The following is a 13,516-nucleotide window of genomic DNA, read 5'->3' as shown; positions in this document are numbered from 1 at the left end:
TGCAGGTCATGAGGTCAAATTCAAAAAAAGGGTAAGTCAATCCAATGAACTACCATTGCACTGGCTACCCCATGCTGTGCTTCAGTGGTTTACCCCAAAAAGGCCTCTTCAGGGGTGGATCTCAAAATAATAAAAAGCATCAATGTAAAAAGATTCACAGATTTTCTTAAAGTTGAAAAATGTGTTCCATAATGATTACTTTTGGTGTTATAAGTACTTACTAAACGGAACTAAAGCCAATCTTTAAAATATTGGCAGCAGACAGGTTTTCATGTTTAAAAGGATTCTTTATATGGCCACATTTTTGTAAACAGTAATATTGACCCTGAAGTCAAATCATAGGAGTATGATGTATTTACACACACAAAAAAATAAAAAATAAAATACATTAAAATACTCACGTCACAAAGTGTGGGTGATTTTTCACAGTGTCCTCCAACTTCTCCAGGAATGTCATATCTGTGGCTTCGCCTGGACGTAAACATTCTTCATCCTACAGAGAGGAAAACAGAGTTCATCAGGAGCACCATCACCAATGCCCACAACAACAGAATCTGCTTCCTCCACAAACATATCCTGTTTTCTAAGCAATGAGCAAGGAAGACATTGCACTCACCAGAATGGAAATGATGCCTTTGAATTTCTCCTCGACCAGATCACAGATAATTTTGTTATTAAAATACTGGACTGGCTCCCACTGCAATGTAATATGAAATAATTAAAATGTGCAGAGTAACTAAACAAGAAAAAAATGTAATTAATTACAATTTTGTGGGCAACGGACAGGATTTAGAACATCTGTCGGGTTTACTGCAACCTCTATCCCCGCTGGGATGATTACTCTTCATTTGTCTTGATGACCATTTTCTCAAGAACTGAAGAGACTAAGCATATTATTGCTTTCAGAAACAGGAGGTGAGGGAAATCTTCTAAATGGGGACACCTGATCGAATAATAGCCAAGATAATTTTCCCCTGCTTTGTCTTCTGGACATAAAATTGATGGAAAACCTCACTGAGCCAGACCACAAAGTAAAAAAAAAAAAAAAAAAAAAAAAAAAAAAAGAAGGAGGTTTTCATCAGAAATGTAAGTTTTAAGGAGAAGCAAGGAAAAGATATGTTATAGTTTCATGTAAGCTTTAATGTTCAATAAAAAAAAAAAAACATTTTTAATCTTTTCAAATCTGCAGCTTTCATTTCAACTATATTAGGTGATCCTGCAAGAAGGTCCTTATTTAGCACTTCCTGTTGCAGGGTGACAACCCTCTGTTCCTACCTCCTAGTCACATGAGCTTCTAATGTAGACAACAAGTTTCAACAGACATTACATAATCATGGTTCACTGCTGTCACCATCTGCAAATCTGCCCTAAGAAAGGCGATCACATCAGTAAATGCAAAATGTAAACAAAAAGTGGCTGAAAAGTGGATCAGCAGCAGAGATGCAACTTGAAAAAAAATGGGTTTTTAGTTTTTATTAAATCCTGTAGCACAGTCACAAGAGAAGCCATAAGCGCCAGCGGGAGACCCAAGAAAATTATTGGGGCTGCTCTGTGATACTTACAGAGCAGGCAAGTATCACATGTTTGTTCATTTCATTTAAAATAGAAGAGGAAGCTTTAATATTACTTTAATGACTACAGTTAAAACACTACTTACAGCAATCCCTTCAGATTCATATTCATCCTGCTCAGACTTCAACGTCAGCTCTATAAATAACTGCTGCAGTTTTTCATTGCAAAAATTAATGCAAAATTGTTCAAAGCTGCAAAAGAAGATGGTATATAAATAAATCTATGGAAAAAATACTGTTTTTCAAGTTCGATTCCAAAGTAAAAAATAGTGCACATGAGCTCAATATAAAATTGAATGTGTTTTAGATGGGACCATGACCTATAAACAAAAAAAGGAACTAAACCTTCAGGGTACCCTGCTGACAATGGGTATGCTGTGTATAGGTTCACGATCTAAAAGACTAGTTGAAGTGTTGATCAGTTATATCAATCTTTCACATGCACCGCTTGTGGCAGTACAGGCAGGGCTTCAATTAAATCTTTACAGGGCTTAAAGGGGTTGTAAAGGTACATTTTCCCCCCTAAATAGATTCCTTAGTGCAGTCCTCCTTCACTTACCTCATCCGTCGATTTTGCTTTTAGGTTCAATAAAAGTTTTATTAGAAATTTTTTGACAGAAACCAAAGAAAACATGAACCGACCACCCAACATTGGGTAGGCTGATCCACTCCATAATAAACAGTCGCTTTCCACAATATAAGTTATAATATGGACATATTTGCAATCCTAGAAGAACATTTACACCATCTTCCCTGTCGTTGATCATTATACTTCCAACAATTGCCACTCCTAGCCCGGGTGCCCCTATGGGAGCCTGCTGCGCCCATGGCCAGGAGAAAGCAAGAGCACAATAAGTACACGTCAGGGGTGCTACCAGTAGAGAGGCAGCAGGATGTCCATATCTCTGAATCAACCAAGTATATGCCAAAGATTCTAAACCATGACAATAGGAAGATATCAGATAGCCTTGGCCAGACCTAGTGTATTTGTGGAAGGCAGGAGGAGTAATAGAAAAAATAAAGAAAGAATAAGTCAGACATAAAGACCAGAGAAGGAAGAAGAGAGAAAGAGGAGAGGGAAGGATGAGGATGGGGGGGGGTGGTTGGTGTGCCCGGGCTCCCTGCGCCCTGGACCTATATTTCACTCTTGGAACCTCTCAATACCCCTCAGGGTGGGGGAGAGCCTGAGTTAGGTGAAAGCAATGTCTTCAATTCGTCAGAGGAAGAATAATGCCTCCAAATTCCCCATGTAAAGGAGAACTTAGCGTGGCTTTCCAGGACCTTAGCTTGGAGTTCTTCCATCAACATGACTCCGTTCATTTCAGTGACCCATTCAGCTAGGGACAGGGTTGAGGGAGATTTCCAATGTCTGGATATCAGTTGCCTGCTCGTACTGAGGCAGAACCTAAGGAGAGTATGTTTCTGGAACTTGAAGGTCCCCGGGAGAACTTCGATTTTGCTTTTAAATGTCCTTATTTCTTCAGAGAAATCCTCACTTCCTGTTCTTCTGTCTGCATCTCCACACAGTAATGTAAGGTTTACTCCCTGTTGTGGAGTGTCGTGCTCGCCCCCTCCCTTGGACTACAGGAGAGTCAGGACGCTCTCTACGTTGCAGATAGAGAAAGGAGCTGCGTGTTAGTGGGCGTCCTGACTCTCCTGTAGTCCAAGGGAGGGAGCGAGCAACAAAACTCCACACCAGGGAGAAAGCCTTGCATTACTGTGTGGAGTTAAAGACAGAATAACAGGAAGTGAGGATTTCTCCGAAGAAATACGGACATTTAAATAAAAATCGAAGGATGAGGTAAGTGAAGGAGGACTGCACCAAGGTAAAGGAAGCTATTTAGGGGGAAAAAATGTGTACCTTTACAACCCCTTTAACTGCAAATCTGCTTGGGCAGCACTAAACAGAGGGAATCATTACAAGAATAGGTGTTACCATGATGTCTGTGTACACCAGTCTATCTGGCTGTGTCACTTAAGTCTGTCACAAAGGCTGGCAATTCTAATTCAGGACATGATGAAAAATACTACATAGAGATAATAATAGAGAGAATTCATGCTAAAACAATACAAATCAAGTGAGATGCATAGTTAAAATGTGAAAACTAGCTCTGTGACCCTCAAGCCACTTCAGAACTTCTGATGTGATCCTTCTTCGATATTGCACACTGTTCTTACATCACATGTCCAATTCTCTACCCTTCCCTTGAAAGCAGATGCAAACATTCCCCACATGCCAGCGGCTTGATCTTTTTACTGTACAGGGCTCCAACTTCCAACACGAGATTCCAAACCACAATACATCCTTCATTTGGAATGAGACCGAGGGGAAACACTTTACATCCCGGACTGGAACAAAATTTGGCAAGCTGCAGCTACATGCTCAACCAACATCCTAACCCAGGAAATGGTCAAAAGTCATGTTCCGCTGGAACACGACCCCATGGTGAAGACAGAAATGTACAACCTTGTGCTTCTGTGGTTGCAGGGCAGCAAACTATGCACCACATCTAGTGGCAACGTCCTAAAGTCCAGCGTCTTTAGTTTACAGTCTATAATTTAATTCAAACTATTAATATTTAGCTCATAACCCTTGGGAAGCAATCCTCCACAGACCCATCCCTGAGCTTCATAGACATGAACAGAAACTTACTTCCTTTATATCTTTCTAGACACGTGCCAAACTATCACCAGAACCCAGCAGAAACCAAACGAGTTTCCTGGAGGTAGAGCAGAGGGTGGGAGTACCATAGTTCATGAAAAACGTACTTCTATTCTTATTGACACTCATTCCAAAATTTCTGAAGACACGGGTCTCCTGGTGGGAATATAACAAAACCTTAACCTTGAGCACTCACTTCTAGCCCTTTAATTACTTGAGGGGGACCAAACATAAGGCTTCGTCTGGCTGGGTCCCCCACTACCTCCCCACTCCCCCCCCCAACTCTACATTCTTTTTCTTTTGTTTTCTTTCTTGACTGCGTCTGGATACTGTGCTGTTAATCTTATTTACAGCATCCTTCAGGGGGCATGCCCATTTTTAATTTCCTTTGCAGACATTCCCTATGTTTTCCAAATGCTATGTTGCCCTGTTTAATCCTGCCCCCCAACTATCCTATGTGAGAGCAGCCAGCCCGTCTTATTTGTATTCCGAACTTTTTACGATTGTGCAATGTGCACTAGACTGTGCAGATCTGTAACATTTGTATTACACTTGATGTACCGCACCTTCGTTTTTTCTTTATCTTTTGTGAAAGAAAATATATCTACATTTCCTCTCAAACATGAAACTGGCCATATCCTCAACCTACTAAGCCTCAGTATTGGACGATTAGGCCATCCCTCATGTTAAAAAGGCAATTGAACGGGTTCACAGAGGTCCGTCCCTTTCTTTCATTCCGCACTCTCCCCAGGAAACCCAAGAGGCGCAGCCTGCTAATTTTTTTTTTGGTATGCCCAACTGTGCCACTGGGTGTCCTCGCTGAGACGCAACTCCTCTAACCCTGTAAAAAAACAGCCTTTGAACACACCTGCCTCCTTTCCCCTGGCTCCTCAGGCACCATTTTGAGGATCTATTCTCTCTACGCTATAGACCCCCCCTGTGGCAGCTTTTTGCAAGTCACGGTGGGAACGCGATCTAGCGATCACCATTGAACCAGAAAAGTGGAGCAAAGCCTGGCCCTCCATTGCAAAGAGTTCCTTCAATACTGCAACCCTAGAGGCTGCATACAAGTTTCTTCCAAGATGGCATTGGGTCCGGACAGAGTTAAAACCCATCCTATAGTGACAGGTGCTTCCGAGGCATCAGCCAACGAGGGGATGTTATCCATACTTGGTGGTCCCGCCCCCTAACAGGGGTTCTGGTCCAGGGTGTTTGGGCTCCTCTTCTCTCTGTTTAAACATACTTGCCGATTTGGTATGTCAAAGTAGACTTATTGCATTGCCCAATCCAGGGATTTTTCTCGTACCAGAATATAGGGTACTTGGGTCTAGGGTCCCCGAAGAGCCAAGAGGGGAAAAGAAGGGCCAATTAGGACTATCGTGGTACCGATTTCAAATTGTTCTCGTACCAACTAAAACTGTCAGCATTTTTGTTTATTGCAGCTAAACGGACGATTGCCAGAGCCTGGAAGACATCCTCTGTTCTGTTTGCCATGGTAAAGAGCATTTTGACGACCTTGTGATCAATGAAAAATTTCTAGCTAGCACCTTACACGACTCTCCTAAATCCCCCAAAGTATGGTCACCCTGGTGGTCTTACTCTCTCCCCACCCTGCATCCAATCAGCCTGGGCCTCCAACTGATTTTACATAACTTCCCCAACCTGCGGGAAGACTCCGCCTCCCTCACCCCCCCCTTTTTGTCGCTCTCTTCTTTTTTTCTCTCTCTTTGCTACTGAAACTGGGCATACATTTGACTTTGTCCTCATCCCTTCCTCCCCACAAAAAAAAACAAAGTCCTCAGACCTAGTGCATTTCTGCTGACATGCGGCTAGTACTGCGTGGTCATAATTTTTGCATTTACCCTACTAAGCTGTCACTCAATGAATGTTCTTATCCATTTCCTTATTTTTTTACTTATTCATTCTGATCCCCGTTAGGGGTGTCCAGTTGATTTGTGTATGTATTGTCCTTTGATGCAAACTTGTACACTTGAATCATGGGCTCCCCCCTGGTGATTAAAGTGGACTTTCAGCTCATACCCCTAGGTTGTTTACCACTACTTAAAACTACTGTACCAGAAAAAGCCAATTGGAATGATTAGAAGCTCAATGGGGTAGGGAAGGTTAGAACCAAGCTCAATTTTCAGAGGAAAAATTGAAATTCGTATACAATTTTAGCTGCTTATACCTCTTGATCTAGTGTTTGTTTTGACCGAATGTAACTTCTGCTCATGCATATTTTTCTTATTACACGTCCTTTAAATTGCTTAGGCTTGTAACAGGTTTACTTTAAACAAATAACAGAAAAAGAAGAAACCCATTCATACCATGGAATTTTTACACGCATACATGCAATACCATTCATTCCAATGAAGTTTCACTTGTTGAAATTCATATGCAAATATTTAAAAAAAAAATGCACACTAAAATGAAAGCGATGTAAAATATGCCTTAATGATTAAAGGAAAAATAAATAAATAAAAGTGAAGTTCTGGAAGCTCAAGTAACACGGCAAATACATGTTTTAAAGAACAACTATAACTTAAGGCCCCTGGCTAAATGCAGCATATCTGGTCCCAAAAATGTGCCTGGACCAGAGATCCACTTTGTGGCCTTGTACCTTCCCCTTATAAAAAGATTTTTGCTGTATCCACTTTAGTCTTCAAGGCACTGCTCGATTCATTCCTTTGGGGAGAGTGAAACCATGCAAGACCTCCATAGGCTGCCGTATGTATGCCTACCTATAGGAATGATTGGGCTGCAGCGTGCATGTGCAGGTTGAAGAGTACCGGGCAAGAACAATCTAAAAGCAAAGTTGCCACCAATAGGGCCACAAAATATAAAAAACGTAAAAGGTTGGATTAAAGGGGTTGTAAAGGAATATTTTTTTTTCATAATAAGCATCCTTTACCTGCAGACTCTTTACTCTTTTCACTCCCTCATTGTTCGTTTTTGCTCAGAAGTTGCTCTATTTCTTCTCTGTTCACTTCCTGCTCGTCTGATTTTACTGACCACCGTGATGGGAGGCTTTACTGCGGTGGTCAGTAACGTGCTCACCCCCTCCTGGGAACTACATCTGTGTGACAGGACACTCTACGTGTTAGAGACCTCAAGGAGGTATGAATTACTGGGCGTGCCGCAATTCATACTGGGAAACGTAGTTCTTACAAGAGCGATGCAAACCAGGAAGTGAATGAGAGAACAGAAACGAGAATGCCGGAGGTGATATAGATGAAGGAATTTAATAGGTATTTACTCGTTTTAACAGAATCATTACACTATTCCGTCTACCTTGCAGACATTATTTTAGGCAAAAAAATGTTTTCCTTTACAACTCCTTTAAGGACGAAAGTGAGCATCAGAGTAGGTGGGCTGGATTAAACAACAACTTTTACCAAAGCTACAGTTATCCTTTAGGCCCCTTTTACACTAGTACAGCCTGAAAGTTGCACAACTTTGACACGACTTGAAGCAATGCCTGTGTAATCGTTAAAGTTCTATGGACCTCAAGTCACAGAGTCAGACCAAAGTAGTGCATGGACTACTTTGAAGTCACACGGATATGCATGGTACTCATTAGAAATCGTGAGGTACAACTTGTCATGCAACTTTGCAGGTCCCAAGTCACAGGACAAGTCGCACAAGTGTGAAAGGGGCCTTAAAAGAAAACTGTACAGAGAGATGTAGGTCGTCATTCATTGCATAACTGAAAACGCTCAACATGTTCACCATTTCCTACCGAGATTGGTCAGCTGGATGCTATTTGTTAGTCCAAAAGTGCCCCAAAACACAGATCATTGGCACAGATGGGGGGACAAAAAAAAAAAAATCATATCGTGGCTACTGGTACCTTTGGTCACAGCCTGAAACACTATCGACCAAGGTATGTTAACACAGCAGCAAACTCCACACGCAATGATAAACCCTACAGGGTAAAGGGAGGAAAAACGGGATTACAATTTTCAATCCTAAAAATAGAATCCATATCAGTAGATCTACAATAATCACAGATTAGAGATATGTTTCTCAGTGCTAAATAGTGGCAGTCTTGTACCATGACAGCCATCCATTAACACTGAAAGTTTGGAGTTTAAGTCATATTTACACTTTTAAAGATGCAAGCATTTGGGATCTTCCTCATGTCCCTAAGGCCCCATGCACACAAGACACTGGTAAACTCGAGTTTAGAGGCATTTTGGCATTTTTTCCAACTGCCCCTGAACACATTTAATGTTATCCTATGTGTCCATGCACACATTCACGTTGGGTTTAGGCTCGTTTTTTTCAGACGCAAACGTTTTTGCGTTTCAAAACTTTGGGAGGGTCTACAATGTCTTTGTTATGAACGCTGATAGCCGCAAACGCAGTAAAACGCCGCTAGACGTGGCAAAACGCCGCGAAATTAGCGGCAAAAACGGGCGTTTTAAACGCTGGTTTTTGCCGTTGAAAACTTGAGTTTACATGCGTTTGCATTTGCTTCTCGTGTGCATGGGGCCTTACAGAGGCATTTTCCAATTTTGAATATGGCTCTGAAACCTACATATTTATACACTGTTATAAAATGGGTAAAAAAACAAAAACAAAAGCTAAATTTTTTTCCTAATACACTTATAATAATGTAATGTAATGTAACGTAATAATGGCTACTGTAATGGATGTCTAATGAATGATAAGCTTTTCAGTTTTGGTAACTATAGCATGCATAGAATCACAAATGGAATATAAAACACATTCTCTCCCACCCCCCCCCCCCCCTCAAAATATAAAAGCTGCACTGAAAATAGTCTTCTAGTAGACAACTCATCCCCATACCTGCATCTAATAAGTCATCAGAGAGAGAACAAACATGGTGGTTTGCAACAAGAACAAGGTCTGCTGTGCAAGCAGCAAGGGCAAACTATACGCACTCCTCTTGAATAAAATTGTGCTAACCTATACTGGGCACAGTTATGGGATAAAAAAATGTATGTTATTTTAAAGTATTTTCATTCAGCTTGCACTGACAGCTTGGGAGCAGAGGGGATATAACAGATGGGACATGTAGCTGTCAAAACACACAACTATTTTATAGATGATCTCATGCAATCTGCAGTATCTCCCGTTTGCTTCTCATCTTAAAACAAAGCATTCAATATACATATACAGCAGTTCTGTGTGCATTTTTAAACAAAGCTGGAGGTTCACTACAAACAAAGAAATGACTTGAAGAAGGAAGAAAAGTATCACCTGTTATGTTGAAAAACTTCAAAACCATATATGTCCAAAAGTCCTATGACCGATGCGCTCCCAAGCTTGTGCATATCTGTACCCTGTAAAAGGCCCATAGTAAGATAACTGAAATTTAGCAGAGTAATCCTCCTTATCCTGTTTATATACTTCATTAGTGATCTCATGCTTCCACAAAGGTCATCTCTTAAATGAACTGAACACAAAGACAAGCAACATCTACAAATTCAGTACAATCAGACACACAAAACAAATGGCTAAACTATTAACATTTAATAAATGCAGCCACTGCAAAACAACCCTTTAGAAGCCATTAAAGTAGAACTAAAAGGCAACTTTTTTTCCCGTTTTGGATAGAGGGGAGATGGATTAGAACACGTGTCAGTTTTAATTGCTGTGTTCCAGTTAGGGAGATTCACCCTCTCTATTTTTTCCTGTTTACCATTATCATTAAAAGTGAAAGTAGAAGGAAATCACACATTTTGGGTTGTCCTCAGAAAATTAATAGAAGAAAATCATCAATGGGGACACTAGTTCTGGTGACCTGGGAGTCCCCAAGGAATTCCCCTATTTGCAGGGATTTCCTTTAAACTTCCTGGTTGGCTATAGGACGGAAAATTAAGGGAAATCTCCGCAACGGTACAGAAATGGAGGAAAAAAAAAAAAATCTGACAGGGGTTATATCCCTCCCTTGCTCTATCCAAAATTGAGAGAAAAAAAATAAAAGTTTTGCCTATAGTCCTACTTTAAGAAAAAACCCTTTATTCATATGCAATTTACAATTTTTTTTTTCAAACCTTGTATGCCAGAGATTTGTTAATCTTGCTAACAAGCCAGGAGAAGGTACGGCCATAGATTGCTTTGGCCAAGGCATCTCGAGCGTAAGCAGCTTGCTCCAGGTTAAGTGGACTGTTCAGCTAAAGAAATAAAATAGATTTAAAGTATAAATAGTGGTTTTGACAGGCATTGATATACGGTATTATACAGCGTATTAGCTTGTTGGTGCTAGTAATACTAAGACCCCTTTCACACTGTGCCGCCCATAGAGTCGGCGGTAAAATAGCGGCGCATTACGGCTGCTGGCAGGGCGCTTTTCACCCCCGCTAGTGGCCGAGAAAGGGTTAAAAACGCCCGCAATGCGGCGCTACAGCGTCGTATTGCCAGCGGTGCTGCCCATTGATTTTGAGTGGTGAGTTCCCAGCTCCAAAGAAGCTGCTGGCAGGACTTTTTCTGACGCCCTGCCAGTGCACTGCTCCAGTGTGAAAGCCCTTGGGCTTTCACACCGGAGTGAATAGAGCAGCAGTTCAAGACCCCTTTCACACTGAGGGCGTATTGCAGGCGCTATTGCATTAAAAATAGCACCTGCAATCCACCCTTAAAAAGCTATTACATTCACTCCAGTGTGAAAGCCCGAGGGTTTTCACACTGGAGCGTTGCGCTAGCAGGACGGTAAAAAAGTCCTGCTAGCCGCATCTTTGGAGCGGTGCGTTTACTGCTCCTACCCATTGAAATCAATGGGACAGCGCGGCTATACCGCTGGCAATGTACTGCTGCAGCAGCGCATTGCGGGCGGTTTTAACCCTTTCTCGGCCGCTAGTGGAGGTAAAACCGCCCTGCAGAGTTTTACCACCGGCGCTATGGACGGCTCCGTGTGAAAGGGGTCTAAGGGCAGATTTCAGGTGCTATTCTTAACGCAATGGCACCTGCAAAACGCCCTCAGTGTGAAAGGGGTCCAATTCAACAAAACAAGAATGATGACATAATTCGATAGCTGCAAGAAGTCTGTTAAACTTGGTTTGAAACACGATCAAGTTGCCAGGGGTTAACTAGAGATAACAAATACATGCAAGGATTGGAATCACTTGTTATCACACAAATTACTGAACTCTGTGTCACTAGTTGGCACTGATCATTTCTTTAATGAAGAAAGGGGAATGAACTTCTCACAAAGAGCGCCCCTAATATACAAATTCATATTTGGGAGCAACAGATTGTAAAATATCTACCCATCCCAAGTCAGTCTAGTGTGCCCGTCTACAGAAAGTCCAAGTGATAAGTCCTAAAGCTTAACTTCAGGCAGATATAAAACACCAATTAATGCAGTTATGTGAAATACATGTATTTTTAATTGTATAGGTTTTTATATAAGGCTGCTGTAATATCTTGTACTGAAAGGGTTAGGGACCGCATATATTACCAATAAAGAACTACTGCAGCATGCATATGCAGACTGAATATGCTTAGCAGAAAGAGGAGAAAGTCATGACCTCAACAGGGTGCTGCTCATCTTTCATTTTCCTATCAGCAAGCTGGGAGAAGAAAGTTAACCAATATTGGTTACTGACCACACTGTGCCGAGTCATACGGTTTCCCGAGTTATAGAAATGGTTAAAAAAAAAAAAATGCACATTCCTTGACAAATAAAAAGTTACTATATTTTTCAAATGTGTATTTAGCTTGCCTGAATTTCTGCTTTTAAGTGAATGTGTAAATGTGTAAAGTGCAAAGCTACACTACCGTGCAAACGTTTTAGGGAGGTGTGAAAAATGCTATAAATTAAGAATACTTTCAGAAATAGAAGTGTTAATAGTTCAATTACAAAACAGAAAGTAAATGAACAGAAGAGAAATCCAAATAAAATCAATATTTGGTGTGACCACCTTTTGCCTTTAAAACCGCATCAATTCTTCTAGGTACACTTGCACAGTTTCTGAAGGAACTCGGCAGGTAGGATGTTCCAAACATATGTGAATGTAGGCTGCCTCAAATTCTTCTGTCTCTTCATGTTATCCCAGACAGACTTGATATGGAGATCAGGGCTACATGTGGCCAAACCATCACTACCAAGATCCCTTGTTCTTTACACTGAAGATGGTTTTTAAAGTGGACCTTCATACATTATGTTTTTTTTGCTAGAAAATTACTCAAAACCCCCAAACATTATGTTTTTTTTTTAGCAGACACCGTTTTCAGCGGACATGCCCGCCCGGAGATTTCTGTATGATGGCTGTACACACCATCATACAGAAATCCGTGCGTACACGATACACGGTGACGAGGCTGCGCCGTCGCCGCGACGATGACGCGGCGACGTGCGCGGCCCTGGAAGTTCAATGCTTCCACGCATGCGTCGAAGTCATTCGACGCATGCGAGGGATGGCGGCCGCTCGGACATGTACGGTAAGTCTGTACAGACGACCGAACATGTCCGACGGGCAGGATTCCAGCGGGCATGCTTCTAAGCAAGTTTAGAAACATTTGCCCGCTCGAAAACGGTCTGGCGGGCAAATGTACGCTGGAATCCTGTCCGATCGGCCGTACACACGACCGAACATGTCTGCTGAAACTGGTCCACGGACCAGTTTCAGCAGACATGTTCGGTCGTGTGTACGGGGCCTTAGTATACCTTTGTATGTGTACATCTTGTAGCAGGCCAATTCATGCCTCGATAGATCGATTTTTATAAATCAGAGGTTAGCCTGCTGATTTCTAGGTAATAATAGCTCTAGATCTTAGATTGACAATTACTTTTTCCTCTTTTTTTTTTAAAACACAACTTTTTCCGGTCTTAGTTATGCTTTGTCACCACTTTTGGCCATTCTATGAAACAAATATGTGCAAAAACAATAAGGATATGGACAGCCGCACTCCAGTAACTTGAAAAAAGACGTGCCCTTTATTGGGTACAGGAAAAAATGCACTACAGATATCAGCCCACTGTGTGCTGATATCTGTAGTGCATTTTTTCCTGTACCCAATAAAGGGCACGTCTTTTTTCAAGTTACTGGAGTGCGGCTGTCCATATCCTTATTGTTTTTGCACATCCTGTGCATTGCCAGCACCCATCTGCTTCTGAGTGGACATCAATTACCCTAGTGAGCTCACCTGGAGCGGCAGCTCTCTTACCTATGAAACAAATACTTTAACAACTTCACATAAGTCGTAGGGGAAATTATTATGTAAGCTACTGTACATCATCTGCCAACTCAGGTGTCATTTGAAAAGTAAATCCTAGATGGTATGCGAAAACATGTAAGCACTTTAAAATTAATCATAC

General features: G+C 41.5%; 1 protein-coding gene across 5 annotated transcripts in view; it reads right to left on the bottom strand.

Moving 5' to 3' along the window:
- MYO1C (myosin IC) overlaps nt 1–13,516 on the bottom strand; it is a 248,027-nt gene that overhangs the window by 70,858 nt on the left and 163,653 nt on the right. For all 5 annotated transcript variants that reach the window (XM_040338393.1, XM_040338396.1, XM_040338394.1 and 2 more), the window contains exons 10-14: nt 10,257–10,376; nt 9,460–9,542; nt 1,658–1,763; nt 617–697; nt 402–493 (exon numbers count right to left, since the gene is read on the bottom strand). In XM_040338393.1, coding sequence (XP_040194327.1) covers nt 402–493; nt 617–697; nt 1,658–1,763; nt 9,460–9,542; nt 10,257–10,376 — 482 coding nt within the window. The remainder of the gene's footprint in view (nt 1–401; nt 494–616; nt 698–1,657; nt 1,764–9,459; nt 9,543–10,256; nt 10,377–13,516) is intronic.

Source organism: Rana temporaria, chromosome 2 (genome assembly GCF_905171775.1).
Source record: "Rana temporaria chromosome 2, aRanTem1.1, whole genome shotgun sequence".
Classification (NCBI taxonomy): domain Eukaryota; kingdom Metazoa; phylum Chordata; class Amphibia; order Anura; family Ranidae; genus Rana; species Rana temporaria.
Note: the sequence above shows the minus strand (reverse complement) of the source record. Positions and strands in the feature narration are given on the sequence as shown.